Raw genomic sequence first — 15,500 nt, forward strand, 5'->3', positions numbered from 1 at the left:
CGTTTTGTACCATTGTGAAGAGTGTAAACTGACTCAAAAAGATTGCTCATTAGCACAATGCTAATAGCAATTAGGATTGGCACTGCCGCTTCTGTAGTCAAATCTGTAGGTCCAACTCTCGGAACCTCGGGAGTGTGTTCTTCTAGTCAGACTAAGGTCGTTACAGTAACAATTGACCTGGAAATATTTATGACATAGGTTCATTTTATTTTGCCTTCATTTCTTCTCTAGCAATTACAAAATGTAGATCCCTATGTTCTAATTTTGTAACCTGATGTTAAGCATGTATCATCATTGTGTGTTTACTTTGCTGACAGTTTTCCCACAATTTAATCGCTTAAAAAACTCAACATATCATTGTGCCTATAGTATCACAGTATATCACAGTATATTGTACCATTGACACGGTATTGTGATATGTATTGTATCGCCAGATTCTTGCCAATACACATGATGTCTTACCTTCTCTATGTCATTGTCATCCACATCCATCAAGGTTCCATCACTATCAAGGCGGATTTTTGCCTTCCCCTCTGGCAGAGTGCTCACATCGGACTTCAGGAGAGTTGCTGTGTTTCAACAGGTGAGTTTGGATTTCATTAATATCTTATAATCTAATAATCTCATGTAGTAAGTCAACGATCGCAGGTATGTTACACATGTGGGTTGCAAAGACTCATTGTACACTGTATATTTACCCATTGAGGGACGAAAAAGTGATGTTTAAATGTTTGTTTTTTAACTTCATCGCCACTTTTACTAAAGAAAAAACAAAGGTATTGCAATATCATCAGTACTAAATCAATAAGAAGACTTTTTTCTTCCTCACCCAGTGAAAATCCATCCTTGTGAACAAGCCACACCTTTTCTGAATTATACCAGGCTCTCTCTGCAGTTATCTGCTCCACAGTTTTTCCCTGTCATATCAAGAATGACAAAAAATGTGATCGTGAATTGATTTGTATTATTGTCATTTTCTCAATATAACAGTAAAACCCATGCACACATGCATATTTCACTAAAACCTAGGTTTCCCTGTCACCTCTGGACATAAACAAGTTAATGACTTGGTACAGTAAGTTATAGTTTCATGTTAGTCAACAAGAACAAGGCTGACAAGATGAGTGAAAAATGTTCTTCTTGTTGTTGCTGCATCTCTACTAAAACATTCACCCACACCACTTAATCACACCTAACTGCAAAACATGCCAAAGCAAAAATTAATGTGAAGCACTAACGGAAGTACAATCATTCATAAACACTGCCAGACCTTAGCTGCAGATGAGTGTGCCTTTTGGAGCATGGCCACGGGGTCTTCAACCAGCTACAGCAAGAGAGGGAAAGAAGCAGAGATAGGTCAGTAGGTCAGAGAATCAAATAAAAAGTTTACATTTGCACAGAGATAAGTCAGTACTGAGAATCAAATAAAAAGTTTACATTTGCAAAAACATTGGATTTTGGTTCATAAAAAAATTACACATGGGAGGTTGGAAAATATGACCTTTTAGAAGCATCTCAAAACACAATAGCAGTACAAATAATGAATACAAATTCATGTCAGGCATCTATAGCCGAGAGAGCTGTTTAAGTCATTGGTTCTAATATAACTGTAGCACTAACTATTACATTAGCAGCCTAAGGGTAAGGGGGAGCTGTCTAAGTCATTGGCTCTAATATAATATATTAAAGCGCGATACTAGTTGCTCTACATTATTACATTAGCAGCCTAAGGGTAAGGGACAGTGAGCAGCAAAGGGTAAGATAATAGAATAGCTAATGCTAATGCTAATAAGTACAAAGTGATTAAATAAGGACTATATTATTACAAGCAAATTAACCTCCAGTTTTAGTAGTTTGTCAAGTCTAATTTTTTGGCCGCATCACCCCTACTGGCAAGACTGGTAAAACAGGCAGTATGCATTGGAAATGTTGGAAGCTAGCCCAGTAGTCATGCACGCAGCAAAAATAATTTCAGTATCAGGCAGGTTTAAAAGACAGAGCAAGCAAAATAAAAACAAAGACAAACTGTTGATTAAGAAAAAAACGCAGCAATAATTAAACCAATCACAGCCAAGGAAATCACGAGACTAATTTTTTTATATAATGGCTTCTTCTGTCAACCTGTAAAAATAAGTTTTATTGTATTTTCACGTTATTAATCAGAATGATATATCAGTAAACAAAGAGAAATACAGAGTTGTCTCTGGTCTGATACTGTATGAACTGGACTTTTTTGGATTGCAGCACTTTAGTCTGTCTGGTCACAGCAGGATCATTTAAAGCATGACAAGTGCAAACCAAGGAGACAAACTTTACATTATCATCACTGGAAGTGAAGATCCTCGCCATACGCCTATAATCTTCCTCAGTGGGAATCAGCTTTGGGACCTACAGTTGCATAGGACTGGTGATTGCAAATATAGTACAGCTAAAAAAAAACAAATTACATTCAACAGACGACTGGTTGAATCTGTCAAGGAATAAAAAAAGTCTAGTGTTTTGAAATGGTGACAGAGATGCTGTGAGGATTATTCTAGCACCGGCATGAAAACGTACCTTTTCATTTGCTGTAGACTTGACCACAGGGGATGGTTTAACATTCAGTGTAGCAGGGGGAGAAGCTGTCTCATTGACCTTAAGACAGTATTAAGAGAGAAAGAGAGGAGAAATAACAAGGGAAAATGAGGTTAAGTATGATTTTTTTTTATCACATAAAACATTTTGGCTCATTTTCTATGGTTTAGTTCTATTGGCCCAGGTTAATTACATTTGTTTAGTTTAAGTACATTTCTGTTTGATTCCTTTATATTTTGATTTGAAATTTAATTTAAATGATTGACGTTGTGACCACTGAGCTTTGATCATGAGCAGTTTTGTTTTACAATTTGTCATTATTTTATCCCTATAAAGTCTGTCAGATAAAAAACCCCAGAAAATTCTAAATATTTGGAACTTAAATGTTAATGAAACATTCTTGCATAATGGCGCCTCCCTTGTATATATATTTATCTATATTTATATAGATATATATATATATATATATATATGATAAGGAAAATCAGTAGCTATCTAAAAATGAAGGAAAGGTGTTCTGTTTGCTATACTGTATGGTCCAACCTACGTATTATACAGGAAGAAACATAGGGAAAGGGTAGCCTTTAAAAATTCTATGTTAGAACAATTCACTTTATTCTAATTTCTAAAATTTGTCTCGGAAAAATCGGACCTTCTGACTTGTACATTAAGTTATATTTTAACAATACACCTTTCATTTTATGGTATCTTCAGGTGTGAACGCTGCCCGTAACTTTGTTCAAATATGATTTGTTTTGTCCAGACAAATGTAAATGCAGTATCAGTATCTAAAAGTTGCAAAGTAGCTATAAAGACAGGTGCCAGAGTAACTGCTATTCAGCTTGCTCTACCCTTGGATTAGGAACCACACAAAATACCTCAGGTTTCTTTACAGCAACTGTGCGGGGCTTTGGAATGAAGCCCGCTGGAGGAGCCAAGGGGTCTGATTTTGGAATAGGGATGAATCCCGGAGGTCTTGGGAGAGTGTTCTGTTTTGGTGGCCCGGGACTGTGTTTTTTGGCAGCAGACAGAGGAGTCAAAGGATTTTGTCTGGGTGCAGGGATGAAACCAGCTGGTGGGGCTAGAGGGTCCGGCTTAGGTGGAGGGATGAACCCAACTTGAGGGGTGGGAGAATTCATCTTTGCTGTAGGGCTAGGTGCTGATTTGGATGAGTCTTCAACGGGTTTGTCTTCCTCAGGCTTTTTCTCCACTTCATCCACCTTTGCATTTTCCTCATCCTGGTTCTTCCCTTCTTCTTTCAAGTCCTCCTTGCGATCCTGGGTCCGTGAGCGGAGTCGGTGTTCCTTGGTGCGGCTTCTGCCCATAAGACTGGTCAACCCCATTGATATATCATCCTTGTCGTCTCTAGCGGCTGCCTTAGTGGTTTTGAATGAAGACGTGGCCGACTCCTGAACAGTGGGCTGGCTCTGTTCTTCAGTCGGGTCAGGTGCCACACGTCTCACCACCCTTCTTACGACCCTCACCACTTTTTTTCCACTGGAACTCTGCTCTCCATCTGGCCCGCCCATGGCATATGAACTGCTTGGTGTTTCAGCTGTCGATGCGGTTGGCTGTGCACCGCTTCCTGTGATTGGTTCTTGTTTGGCGACTGTCTGAGGCTTACCGCTATCTGCATCAGCCTGGACACAAAAAAGTGGAGGCAGAAAACGGTGAATTTTCTTATTTGCTGTCAAAAGTTCAAGGTTAATAAATTCAGGACAATGTCAAGTACAATTACAGTAATACCTTGAAATACCTTATTAGTGCTAATAACAATGGACAAAAACATGTTTTTAATTGCTATAGAGACATACACACAAAACATATATAGTATATAAGGATTCCTGTGATATAAAATAAAATGTGGTTTTAATTATGAGTTGTTACTTGTGAGACAGACGATACAGTAGTGGTTAATGGCGGCACGTGCGGAGGAGGAGGGATGGAGGGAAGAGAGTCGGCCCGTACGTAGATACTTGATTCCGGAACGTACCTTAAACTTACATAAACTTAGAATTAACTTAACTTAGCTTACATTTTTTTCCTAACCCTAACCCTAACCCTAACTTTTCTATTTTTTAGAGAGAGAAAAAAGAGGTGAAAAACTTACAACTGGCTTGTTGTCCACTTTAACCTACACAATACAAATAAAAAACATAAAACACATTTTACATTTACATTTTATTTTGGTTGAATGTGAATAAATTAAAAATAAAATTAAAAAAATAAAATTGTACGATATATAAACTAGCAAGATGCAAAAATAAATGCAAAAAAAAAAAAAAAAATGCTTTAAAAAGGGTTACTTTCCTTGTGATCCCAAAATGAAAAGCGGCCTCTGTATGCCATGGTGATAGGCCAGTGGTCATGGAACAAAGCTGGATGGTGGAGAATAGAGTTCTACGGAATGATTAGAGATGTAAAAATGTGAGATGTTCTGCGAGTAGCAGAGAAGACTAGGAATTAAAGTTTAAAGAAGTTGAAAACTATGAGGTCATTTCCTGCATATCACTGATCACTCCAGGAGAGCAGTTAGACCAGAGAATAGTTACAACGTTATGAAAATTAGATAGCTCTCTTATGGACAAAAAAATGTACAAAAAATATTACATCTGGATACTACAAAGTGTGTAAAAGAGGGCTATTAAATAAACAATATTTTAGTCATTCTGTGATAGCCAGTGATAGTTTGTTTACTCACATAAGGAGGAAATAAATTGACTTGAGCAGTAGGGTTAGCTAGATGGTACTAAGAGATAATACCATACTAGACTGTGAATTTATACAGCATATAATCGTTATATAACATTTATAACATTACATTGAAATTGCACGTTTGTTCTGTGATGCATTTTTTAGATCATTGTCAGTGTTTAGAACTAGATAACCTGATGGTAGATTAAATGTAAAAGACATTTTATTATGGAAAAATAAATTAGGTTTTACTGAGTGTAACACACACCATTACAAATGAGGAACTTTCTAAACTGAAGTCATCGAGGTGTTTTTTCTTTCACAGTTTCAAAGGCCAAGTGAATTGCACTGCCGCAGCAAACTGTTTCTACACCTCAAACCCTGCTTTCATCAGTGCTTTCCTATAAATAGTCAGAGCAAACAGCCATTCTGAGATGCCACTGGAACCCTAGCAGAAGCTTTAACTAGCGCAGGAAGACCGTGAGCAGAGCAAACTGCTCACCATACGTATGTTCCACAAGAGTCGGAGCTCATTACTTTCTCTCTTACCCCAGTTAACTTCAGGTCGTCGCTCTTTTATTGGGCCGCACTGGGACTTGGGCCTTCCAAGTGAACACCCTCACTCGTCCGAGGTGAGTGGGAGAGGAACAGAGAGGCCCGGCCCAGTGGGCAGAGCATGGCCAGGCTGTTGTCTGTGCAGAACGAGGCAGCATGGGTGCTAGGGAAATATGAGAGGGTCAGGGTAGAGAGATATGAAGGGGACAGCTGCAGAAATACAGAGCAGCTATTTATAGTTTTGCCGTCAACATACCCATTACCACAGTTCTTTTCCTTCTATTTTCTTATTTACAATAATTATGAGATGGGGGGCAAATACTATTGCTAATAATAATCGGTTCCTTCACAACCCTTTTTGGTTTTCTTTTTTATACAGAATATTGGATAAATTTAGATAAATATAGAAATATGTAGATCCATAATAAGTCCAGTTATATTTATTTATTTTTTAATTGTATTTTTTAATATTCTTTTTTATTAGTATTTAATATGCTTTAATCACATAATTAATCATTTTAATTAAATATGTCTTAACCGATATTTCAATTGTGATCTGTGTTTTCATCAAAGAAATTAAGTATTTTTTGCATTTATTTTGATACTGGTACGCAGTGTACACAACACTTAAGTAATAATCTTCTACGCAACGGAAGTCTAAGGGCTTCAGAAGGGTTCACACCACAAGAGGGAGCTGTTAAACAATGTGTCAGCGTCAGAGAAGCAGACACTCATTTCTTATACTTGGGATGTTGTATTGTTCGAGTGCACTGTGGGAAAGGCTTAAACTGATGACAGTTGTTAGAGGCTCACAGCAGTTGGTCGAATGTACGATAATGTCCAACAACAAAACCAGCAGCCTGTAAAAGGATGCGCTGTCGTTTGTGCTACTACAGTATATCTGTTTCTCTCTAAAGGTGATTGTAAATATTTAAGGAAATCATATCCTACTGAAGCTTGTGAACTCTTCAACTCCTTCAAGTCCCACACAGAGTTACTTCACTGATGGACTCAACAACTTGGCCCATTATCCTTTTACTGTAATTTCTTTTATACAAACGTTAGTGTTGTTAGCCTAAAAAGGATATAAAACAATTTCTTCCATATATTCAGTAATGTATTTGACCAAAGGTTGATACGCAACACGAACAGTCAACTGTCTGTTAGATTAAGGACTCCATAGACCAGAAATAGTGCTTGTGATTACTTTATATCTGTAAAAGAAAAACGCTGAATAATCTGGACTTTTTGTCCAAACAACTTTATTTGCCACTACTTTATTTTGTGCCATCTACACTTGTAAGCTCTCAACAGGGAAGGCACTAAATACACCATCTGTCAGCCACCTACAATGTAGTCATGTGTTCTGTCTTTCTCTCTCTCTCTCTCTCTCTCTTTCTCTCTCTTTCCCAGAAAAGTCATATTTACCTAACAACACAGAATGGCTCCAAGGGACACGCAGACTTCAGCTAAGATGCTTTGGATCCAAACCAGGCCACGGTAGGATTTATTTTTTTTAATGACAGGATGAAGCAGAATAGGCAACACAATCTACCCATGTTTAATGTTCTTAATGTACTTTAGAACTTTTTGATGAAGTTGTGCTTGACGAATGCTATTTAAGAAGAGATGTGCTGAATGACGGGATCTCTTGTACTTTCTTCATTCAAGACTTGAAGGTTCAGTACATCTGGATTTTCTTCGTCTGTTTTTGTGACTGTGTATGCAGTCTTCTGACAACATCTAGATTGAGAAAAGAAATAACTTCAGTCAGTAGTTAAAAAGTATTTAAAGTCTGGTATTTCCATGTACCATAGAGGAGGTGAAAAAAAGCGATTGTCTACACCAGGCGTGGGCATTCTTTTGACTCGTGGGCCACAATGGGTCCTAACATATGAATCAGATAGATGGAGCGTTCGTGTGAACTAAGATAAATCACATGTAAAAGTCATACATAAAGGCTCAATGCTAAAATGCTTTTAGCCTTTCCTATGCCATTTAATTGGGAAATGTGGGCATGATAATTATTAATGATAATATAAATTGATAATATGATTTGGACAGGTTTGAAGGGCCAGATTAAAAAGCCAAACGGGCCTTTATTCTCAATGTTGACCGAAAATATAAGACCGTGAGGGACACATTCTCTTACCCAGGGAAGTGCTGCATTTGAGCCATGGTGTCTGGCAGAGGCCTTCCAAAGCTCTCAGGCAGCAGTAGGCTCAGCAACCCCGTCACAGCTGTGAGACTTCCCATTAGGATGTAGGGCAGAGAAGTCCAATATCTCCCTGTGGCAGCGTGTACGTCAGAGGAAATACAACCTTAGCACGAAGAGACAACTCAAAACAATACGACAAAGGGTGAAGTTCTAAAGGACGGAAGAAAAAGACGTCTGTGGAAGAAAGGGTTAATGTTAAGTGGAAAAAGAAAAGCGGAACGCCCCAGTAAAATATTGTGCAGTCGTCACCAAAGTAACCCCTAAGTGCTTAGTGTGACTTGTTTGTAGATGATGTTAGAAAAAGGACCAGATTTTCTGGCAGAAATGTGTGAATCCTTACTTAAGTAGATGAAATAAGGAGCAATGATGCTGCCTATTCTGGAGGCTGTGGAACATGCACCAATAGCTGTGTTCCTCAGCACAGTGGGGTACAGTTCTGCAGTGTATGCATACACAAAGGCAAAGGCGGTGGACACAGCAAACTTCCCCATCATCTCAAGTGTTATAGCCAAGAGGACCAGGTCTGAAAAAGGCAGAAGTGGATCATTCAGTTGTTTGAAATGGATTTGGATAAAGGAACTGCATGTGCTGTATATAATGATTTACTTCATGTCAAACATGCTGTGGGTGTTTAAAAAAAGAGAAAAAAAAAATCAATTAACAACATATAACTCTGCTACTTTAACACTAAAAAGAAATAATTACTGTATAATATGCATATAAAGCATTATATGAAGCATAGTGTAGTATAATGCTGTACAGTATACTGCAGTATACTGTATACTGCACATTACAGTTAAATCTAGTACTGTACAATACAGTAAAATACAAGACTGATTAACATAGGCAGGATGTTGGACTACTGCTTACCGTACTCAAAATATCATTACCAGTGCTGTCCAACATTAACTGACTAAAGAGAACTGCTGTAGGTTTGACGTCACCTGGCTCAGACAAGTGTCAACCTATGAACAATTCATTTCATTTTAATATGAGCTAAAATTAATTTATGAAAACATATGTAAAGCTACATTCGATTTGCTACTGACTTGCTGGTATCAGCTGAACGAAGAGTAGCAGTACTCCACAAGCAAAGAGAGATGAGAAGACGCTCAGCCGTCTGGAGCACCAGCGAAACAAAACCCATGACAAGATGTAGGCTGGCAACTCCACCAAAGCAGACAGGAAACAGTTGAAGTAGACGTCACCGTATAAGTTTGAGGTATTCAGGGAAATCGCGTAATAGCCGATGGTCAGGCTGTTCCTATTGGGTTGAACACAGCAAGTAGTTAACTCTGTACAATAGAAAAATGGCTCAACATTGAATTATGAGGACTTATTCCATTTGTTGTACATTGTTAGAGTAAATATCCTTCACTGGACTCCAAGAATCACTAACTTTTCTCTTTAGTGCAGTGGTCGGCAACCCACGGCTCTAGAGCCGCATGTGGCTCTTTCACCCTTCTGTTGTTGCTCCCTGTGACTTTGGAAATTAAATAATTAAAATGTATTTTTTATTTTAGTTTGTTCTTTTTTTAATATAATTCTAAATTTGAAGATGATTGTTTTCTGTCGCTCAAAATATGCGTCACATCTGCCGATGTGCGACACCCGACACACATCTGCACCTTTATTGAGCTTATCGACCACGGGTAGGTAAATGATGGGTAAATCATAGAAAAGAAAAGTTTCGTAAGAAAACAGAACGTTTAATGTTACGTTGGCAAATTCATTTGCTTTCACTGCTGAAGAGACTGGTTCGTTCTTGCTCAGAGTCACAAATGGAGTGACACTGAAAACCTTCCCAAACCGGACAAACTAGTGTTCGAAACATACACTCACCGGCCTCTTTATTAGGTACACCTGTCCAACTGCTCGTTAACACTTAATTTCTAATCAGCCAATCACATGGCGGCATTTAGGCATGTAGACATGGTCAAGACAATCTCCTGCAGTTCAAACCGAGCATCAGTATGGGGAAGAAAGGTGATTTGAGTGACTTGAACGTGGCATGGTTGTTGGTGCCAGAAGGGCTGGTCTGAGTATTTCAGAAACTGCTGATCTACTGGGATTTTCACGTGTTGACATAGCTGGGCATGTGGGATCACTGTACCAAACGCAGGACAGCAGGGACTCACCAGACCAGCCACAGCGTGAGCGAAATCCCACGGATGTTTCGAGAACGTAACAGGTCGCAGATGTTGTTGGATCTTTTCTTCCTCTCCTTAGGGGGTTCCTTCTGCAGGGGTGCACAGTTCAGGGATCAGAGGACACTTTGACATAGCAGAAGACATTGTCCAAATGTGCTTTAAGTAGAGGTTAAAAAAGTTAATGAGTGAACACAGGCACAAAAACAGTAGGAATGTCGGCAAAAGCTGTTTTCTATCAAAGGATGGAAATAGAAGCTGTTTTCTATCAAAGGATGGAAATAGACAGTTAAAATTCTAATTAAATTAGTCTGTTAAACATATTTAGATGTGCTTTAGGGCACATTAATATGTTAGCATAATAACGCATTAATTGGGTAAAGTAGACAATTATTTTATCATGCAATAATTACTTAAGTATGTTGTAAATGGGAAGAGATAGAGACAATACAGACTTGTTAACTTGCTGTTCCTCAAAAGGTATTATAACCTTTTGAGCAACAGCAAGTTTACGGTTATACAGTCCAAACAGCCTTAAAGTACAGTTTCAAATCTCACCTCAGAAGAATGAAATATTACTGCTGGTGGATGGATTTTGTTCCTCTTTGCAATATCTCTCACTATAGCCTCTGCCTCTTTAACTCTTCCTTGAGACACAAGCCAACGAGGAGACTCTGGGATGAACCTGTCTCGATACACATCAAGATCATCGTTAGAAATAAGAGAAAAGGCTTTGGGAATCTGGAAACAAGGAAATAATGCAAAGGGTATTTCCTGTGACTTTAGTAAACGTAAATAAAAGAATCAAACAGAAAATAATTAAAAAATCACCCTTTGGTAGATGCTCCTTTAGAATCTTTTTTTAGATCTTTTTAGATAAAAGAATGTTTTTCTAGATACATTTCACTCTTATATTTTTGCCATGTTTTCCGTGTGTTTCTAGTATGTCTTGAGAAATCATTTTCAAATGTGGTTTCTATTACTTTTCACAGAAAGGTATTTTATGAAAATTTGTTTCCGTACTTCACCACTTAGTTACTTCTTGATTTCATTCATATTGTTAAGACATGTCAAATCCAAAATTATGCTTGCTTTATTTTAACTATTGAAAATCTCTGTGTCTTCTGTACACATAGATACACTCTGGCAAACATACACCTACCTACCACCAAAAAGGCAAACAAAGGAAGCCAGGCAAAGAGAGGCACAGAAGAAGTTTCCTCCAGTCTCTCAACAGGTAGGCACATAGTGGCAGCAGCATGTATCCTACATCACAGGAGAGATTCGCTCCAATGGTGGAGAAAATTGTCCGTGCACGTGGGCCTAAAAGCTCTGTACCTTTACACGAGAGAATGGTAAATTAGAGATTGTGTTCTGGTGACCACGGTACGACCATGTGACCATGAATAAATGCTAGGCAAGCTTACCTAACACAAACGCTGACACGTAATTGGAGATCTGTCCCATCCCAACAACAAAGTGCAAGGCGCAAAACACAGCCCACGAATTAGCAAAAACCTGAAGAAATATGAACAGGCTATGGACTGCAAGGGTGACAAACAGCACTATTTTCCTCCCGTACCTGTAAAAAAGACGAGTGCATAAAAAAATCAATGACTGTATTGATTGGTCCCTATAAACACCTGCTGATATTGTACCGTATTTTCCGGATTATAAGTCGCACTTTTTGGCTGGGTTTGTGAGGTGCAACTTATATATTAAAAAGTTTGTTATTTTCACACTGACAGCCGCTAGAGGGTATAAGTCGCACCTAGCTAGCTGGTGCGACTTATACTCTGGAGCGACTTTTATGGGGGTTTTGTTTCTTCTACTTCATTATGCATTTTTTTGGCTGGTGCCACTTATACTCCAGAAAAGATTAACACCCATAGGGTGTTAATCTTTTGTACTTTACCTGTCTGCGATTTGCCCTGAAATGAAGGAGGCAACGAGAATCCCACAGAAGAAGAAAGAGGAGGTCAGCGGATTCTTCCAACTATTATCACACACCAGGTCAAACTAAATACAGACAGAAAATGACACTTCAGCGTATTTTTTTCCATGGATATAATAATTAGCATATAATTGTTCAAAAAGTCAATAAAACAGACACATCATGAATATTAAGTACATTTTTTTCTTTGTTCATATGATAAAGCTCTGTTGGAAAGAAGTACGCCCATAGTAATTGGGTAATTACATATACACATACATATCCCTGTGTGGAGTATTTAAGGGATAGACACCAGAGCTGCCATTTTAGCTAAATGCTAAAATTGACAGCAGTTCTCCTTTTTTCAAACACTTGCCTCAGTGGAACCTGCCTCGTAACAAAAGGTTTCTAGCTTACAGTACCTGCCCCATACACAAAGTCTTGTTATTCAAATTGACTTCCTTACAACACACAACTAGAATTAAGTTACACACAGGCACACAGATTAATACTTACTTTATTATTATTGTTATTAGAATTATTAGATTGCCTATCATTTCTTTCTCATTTCTCTCTTCACTGACAGAGTGTCGGATCATCGAAGCACCTGTGACTCCTGCAGCACAAACCTCAGTCGTGATGGTAGCCGTGTAAACGCTGCGGTCATACTCCCATCCGTCCAGACAGCTTTCTCTGGACACATCGGACAGATTGACATCAATTCCGGGCATCAGACCCCTCTCTGAAAATCTCAGCAACTCGTCAATTTTGTATCTGAAGCATTGGCTGGGCACCATGGTGCCGCTGCTCCCATCCTCCTCTAACGGGATGCTGCTGTTCCTCCAGGCGGCGGTGAGGTTGATGTGTGCGGGGATGAGGCAGCGGTGCGCCGGTGTGTCGGCGACAAACACGATAGTGATGGAGATAAAGCCATTTGGGACGATGAAGACACACAGGAGAAAAAATACCTGTTGCTGGAAAGTTCCCCACTCATCGAGGAAGGAGGTCGCACTTTCATAATCGATCATTCTGCCTGTGGATCTGTGTGCTACAGTGAACCCAAGACACCCACTATTTATTATTATATATTGTTATTGCAAAATAACCACACCCCAAAACTAACACCTTCCTCCTATGCATATTCAAAACCAAAACGAGTTTTCTAAAACATTGGCATCCAGGACAGCACCTCTCCCTGCCCTGGAGGAGGTTCACTTTTTTTTTAATCCTACCTTTTTTCTTATCACCACAGAGACAATTTGACCTCTGATGACATGTTTTCCAATCTAACAAGAAATGTGTCCTCGGGTGTTATGTAAAATTAGAAACATTTTAAAATCAAGTATTGATTTAAGCAGTAACTTGGAACATTAACCCACAGGACATACTGTATATAGTGATTTTTTTTTATTATTTGCCAATAATAAAGATACCGTTAATATTTGCATTACCACTACCTACCCAGTATGTCATCGTTTGTGAACTTAAACCTAAAGTTTTAAATAGTTTAAACTTTGCTAAAATTCAGTTGAAATTAATCCATTGATGAGGAATGAATTTAGCAACGATCGTTAGGAAGGACCTTGAACCTGAGCAAGTGTCAAACAGCCCTATCTGGTGTTGAAACTCAAGAAGCAAGAATTGCTCCTCTTCCTTTCCCTTCATCTTGTCTCTTTTTTCAGGGGTTGCCACGGCGATTCATTGATTTCCATCTCTCCATCTTCTGCTCTGGCTCCAGCTATCTGCATGTCCTCCCTCACTGCATCCATATATCTCCTCTTTGGCCGTCGTCTTTGTCTCCTACCAGGTAGGTCCATCTCTAACATTCTTCTACCAATGTATCCACTGTCCCTCCTCTGCACATGTCCAAACCGTCTCAATCTGGCTTCTCTAGCCTTTTCTCCAAACCTTCCTGTCTGTGTTGTCCCTCTAATGACCTCATTCCTGATCCTGTCCATCCTGTCCATTCTTGTAGTATTCTTGAGTAAATAAACTGTATATATATATATACACAGATATATATGTATATATAAACATATATATACATATATAATAACGAAAATCAATAGCTATCTAAAAACGAAGGAAAAGTGTTCCATTTGCCATACTGTATGGTCCAACCTACCTATTTTACAGGAAGAAACATAGGGAGAGAGCGAGAGTAGCCTTTATAATTCTACATTAGAACCATTCACCTTATTCCACTTTGAACGTCACATTTGTCTTGGAAAAATCTGACCTTGCGACTGACTAAATGCACAACTTTCTGGACTTCCGGTATGGTGTAGGTACGAGCAGCAGCATAAAATGGAGGCTCCCGGACAACTTTTAGGATACGGTTATAGTTAGCATGATGCCTGAAGAAGAAGCAATGGAGGCTAGCCAAAACAAGGTAATTACCGAGATAAAACATGTCCCACTTTTAGTGTTATATATTTTGGAAACATATGAATTAAAATGAACAAACAAGACAGGTATTACAATTATTGTTGCCAAGTAGCAAAAAGGCAATAACTAGGAAATGGTTGAGTAATTAATCTCTGACTATTTCAGACTGGATACAAACAATTGAGGAAATCTACAACATGGAAAGGTTAACATTTTCTTTGAGATATAGCACTGGAAAAGGTGATCCATACTGGAAGAGATGGAGGACCTACATAAATGGGAGGTTACCTTGCCATTGGAAGTTTTTTAAGTAAGTATTTTTTGCATTTATTTTGATACAGGTACGCAATGTACACAACACTTAAGTAATAATCTTCTACGCAACGGAAGTCTAAGGGCTTCAGAAGGGTTCACACCACAAGAGGGAGCTGTTAAACAATGTGTCAGCGTCAGAGAAGCAGACACTCATTTCTTATACTTGGGATGTTGTATTGTTCGTGTGCACGGTGAGAAAGGCTTAAACTGATGACAGTTGTTAGAGGCTCACAGCAGTTGATCGAATGTACGATAATGTCCAACAACAAAACCAGCAGCCTGTAAAAGGATGCGCTGTCGTTTGTGCTACTACAGTATATCTGTTTCTCTCTAAAGGTGATTGTAAATATTTAAGGAAATCATATCCTACTGAAGCTTGTGAACTCTTCAACTCCTTCAAGTCCCACACAGAGTTACTTCACTGATGGACTCAACAACTTGGCCCATTATCCTTTTACTGTAATTTCTTTTATACAAACGTTAGTGTTGTTAGCCTAAAAAGGATATAAAACAATTTCTTCCATATATTCAGTAATGTATTTGACCAAAGGTTGATACGCAACACGAACAGTCAACTGTCTGTTAGATTAAGGACTCCATAGACCAGAAAAATTACTTTACATATGTAAAAAAAAAACGCTGAATAATCTGGACTTTTTGTCCAAACAACTTTATT

The 15,500-nt window shown here is 38.6% G+C and overlaps 3 protein-coding genes and 1 long non-coding RNA gene across 6 annotated transcripts in view; 1 reads left to right on the forward strand and 3 right to left on the reverse strand.

Moving 5' to 3' along the window:
• LOC103394782 (unconventional myosin-XVIIIa-like) overlaps window positions 1-2,379 on the reverse strand; it is a 22,441-nt gene extending 20,062 nt beyond the window's left edge. Inside the window, 4 exon segments of the mRNA XM_025065541.1 lie at window positions 463-569; window positions 830-917; window positions 1,271-1,324; window positions 2,317-2,379. Coding sequence (XP_024921309.1) covers window positions 463-569; window positions 830-917; window positions 1,271-1,324; window positions 2,317-2,349 — 282 coding nt within the window. The 5' untranslated portion in view covers window positions 2,350-2,379.
• LOC107990066 (uncharacterized) overlaps window positions 1-15,500 on the forward strand; it is a 35,045-nt gene that overhangs the window by 11,809 nt on the left and 7,736 nt on the right. For both annotated transcript variants that reach the window (XR_003052862.1, XR_003052863.1), the window contains 6 exons: window positions 497-583; window positions 7,237-7,323; window positions 11,325-11,425; window positions 12,708-13,928; window positions 14,410-14,513; window positions 14,675-14,819. This is a non-coding gene — a long non-coding RNA (uncharacterized LOC107990066). The remainder of the gene's footprint in view (window positions 1-496; window positions 584-7,236; window positions 7,324-11,324; window positions 11,426-12,707; window positions 13,929-14,409; window positions 14,514-14,674; window positions 14,820-15,500) is intronic.
• On the reverse strand, window positions 1,689-5,911 carry LOC112488611 (histone-lysine N-methyltransferase 2D-like). Of its 2 annotated transcripts, XM_025065539.1 has the most exons (5): window positions 5,818-5,911; window positions 4,885-4,974; window positions 4,685-4,708; window positions 3,453-4,214; window positions 1,689-2,634 (listed from the first exon to the last, which is right to left on the reverse strand). In XM_025065539.1, exons 2-5 carry the CDS (start codon window positions 4,921-4,923, stop codon window positions 2,389-2,391), a joined length of 1,071 nt encoding a protein of 356 aa, XP_024921307.1. In that variant the 5' UTR covers window positions 4,924-4,974; window positions 5,818-5,911; the 3' UTR covers window positions 1,689-2,388. The 2 variants fall into 2 exon arrangements, with proteins under 2 accessions (XP_024921307.1, XP_024921308.1); XM_025065540.1 differs by having other exon boundaries at window positions 2,497-4,214.
• Window positions 7,339-13,149, reverse strand: LOC103394784 (solute carrier family 22 member 5-like). Its single transcript, XM_008332219.3, has 10 exons — window positions 12,751-13,149; window positions 12,104-12,207; window positions 11,616-11,770; window positions 11,355-11,526; window positions 10,747-10,873; window positions 10,180-10,280; window positions 9,091-9,305; window positions 8,382-8,564; window positions 7,976-8,111; window positions 7,339-7,566 (listed from the first exon to the last, which is right to left on the reverse strand). Exons 1-10 carry the CDS (start codon window positions 13,147-13,149, stop codon window positions 7,443-7,445), a joined length of 1,716 nt encoding a protein of 571 aa, XP_008330441.1. The 3' UTR covers window positions 7,339-7,442.

This window comes from Cynoglossus semilaevis, chromosome 19 (assembly GCF_000523025.1).
Source record: "Cynoglossus semilaevis isolate Cse_v1.0 chromosome 19, Cse_v1.0, whole genome shotgun sequence".
In the NCBI taxonomy this organism is placed as follows: domain Eukaryota; kingdom Metazoa; phylum Chordata; class Actinopteri; order Pleuronectiformes; family Cynoglossidae; genus Cynoglossus; species Cynoglossus semilaevis.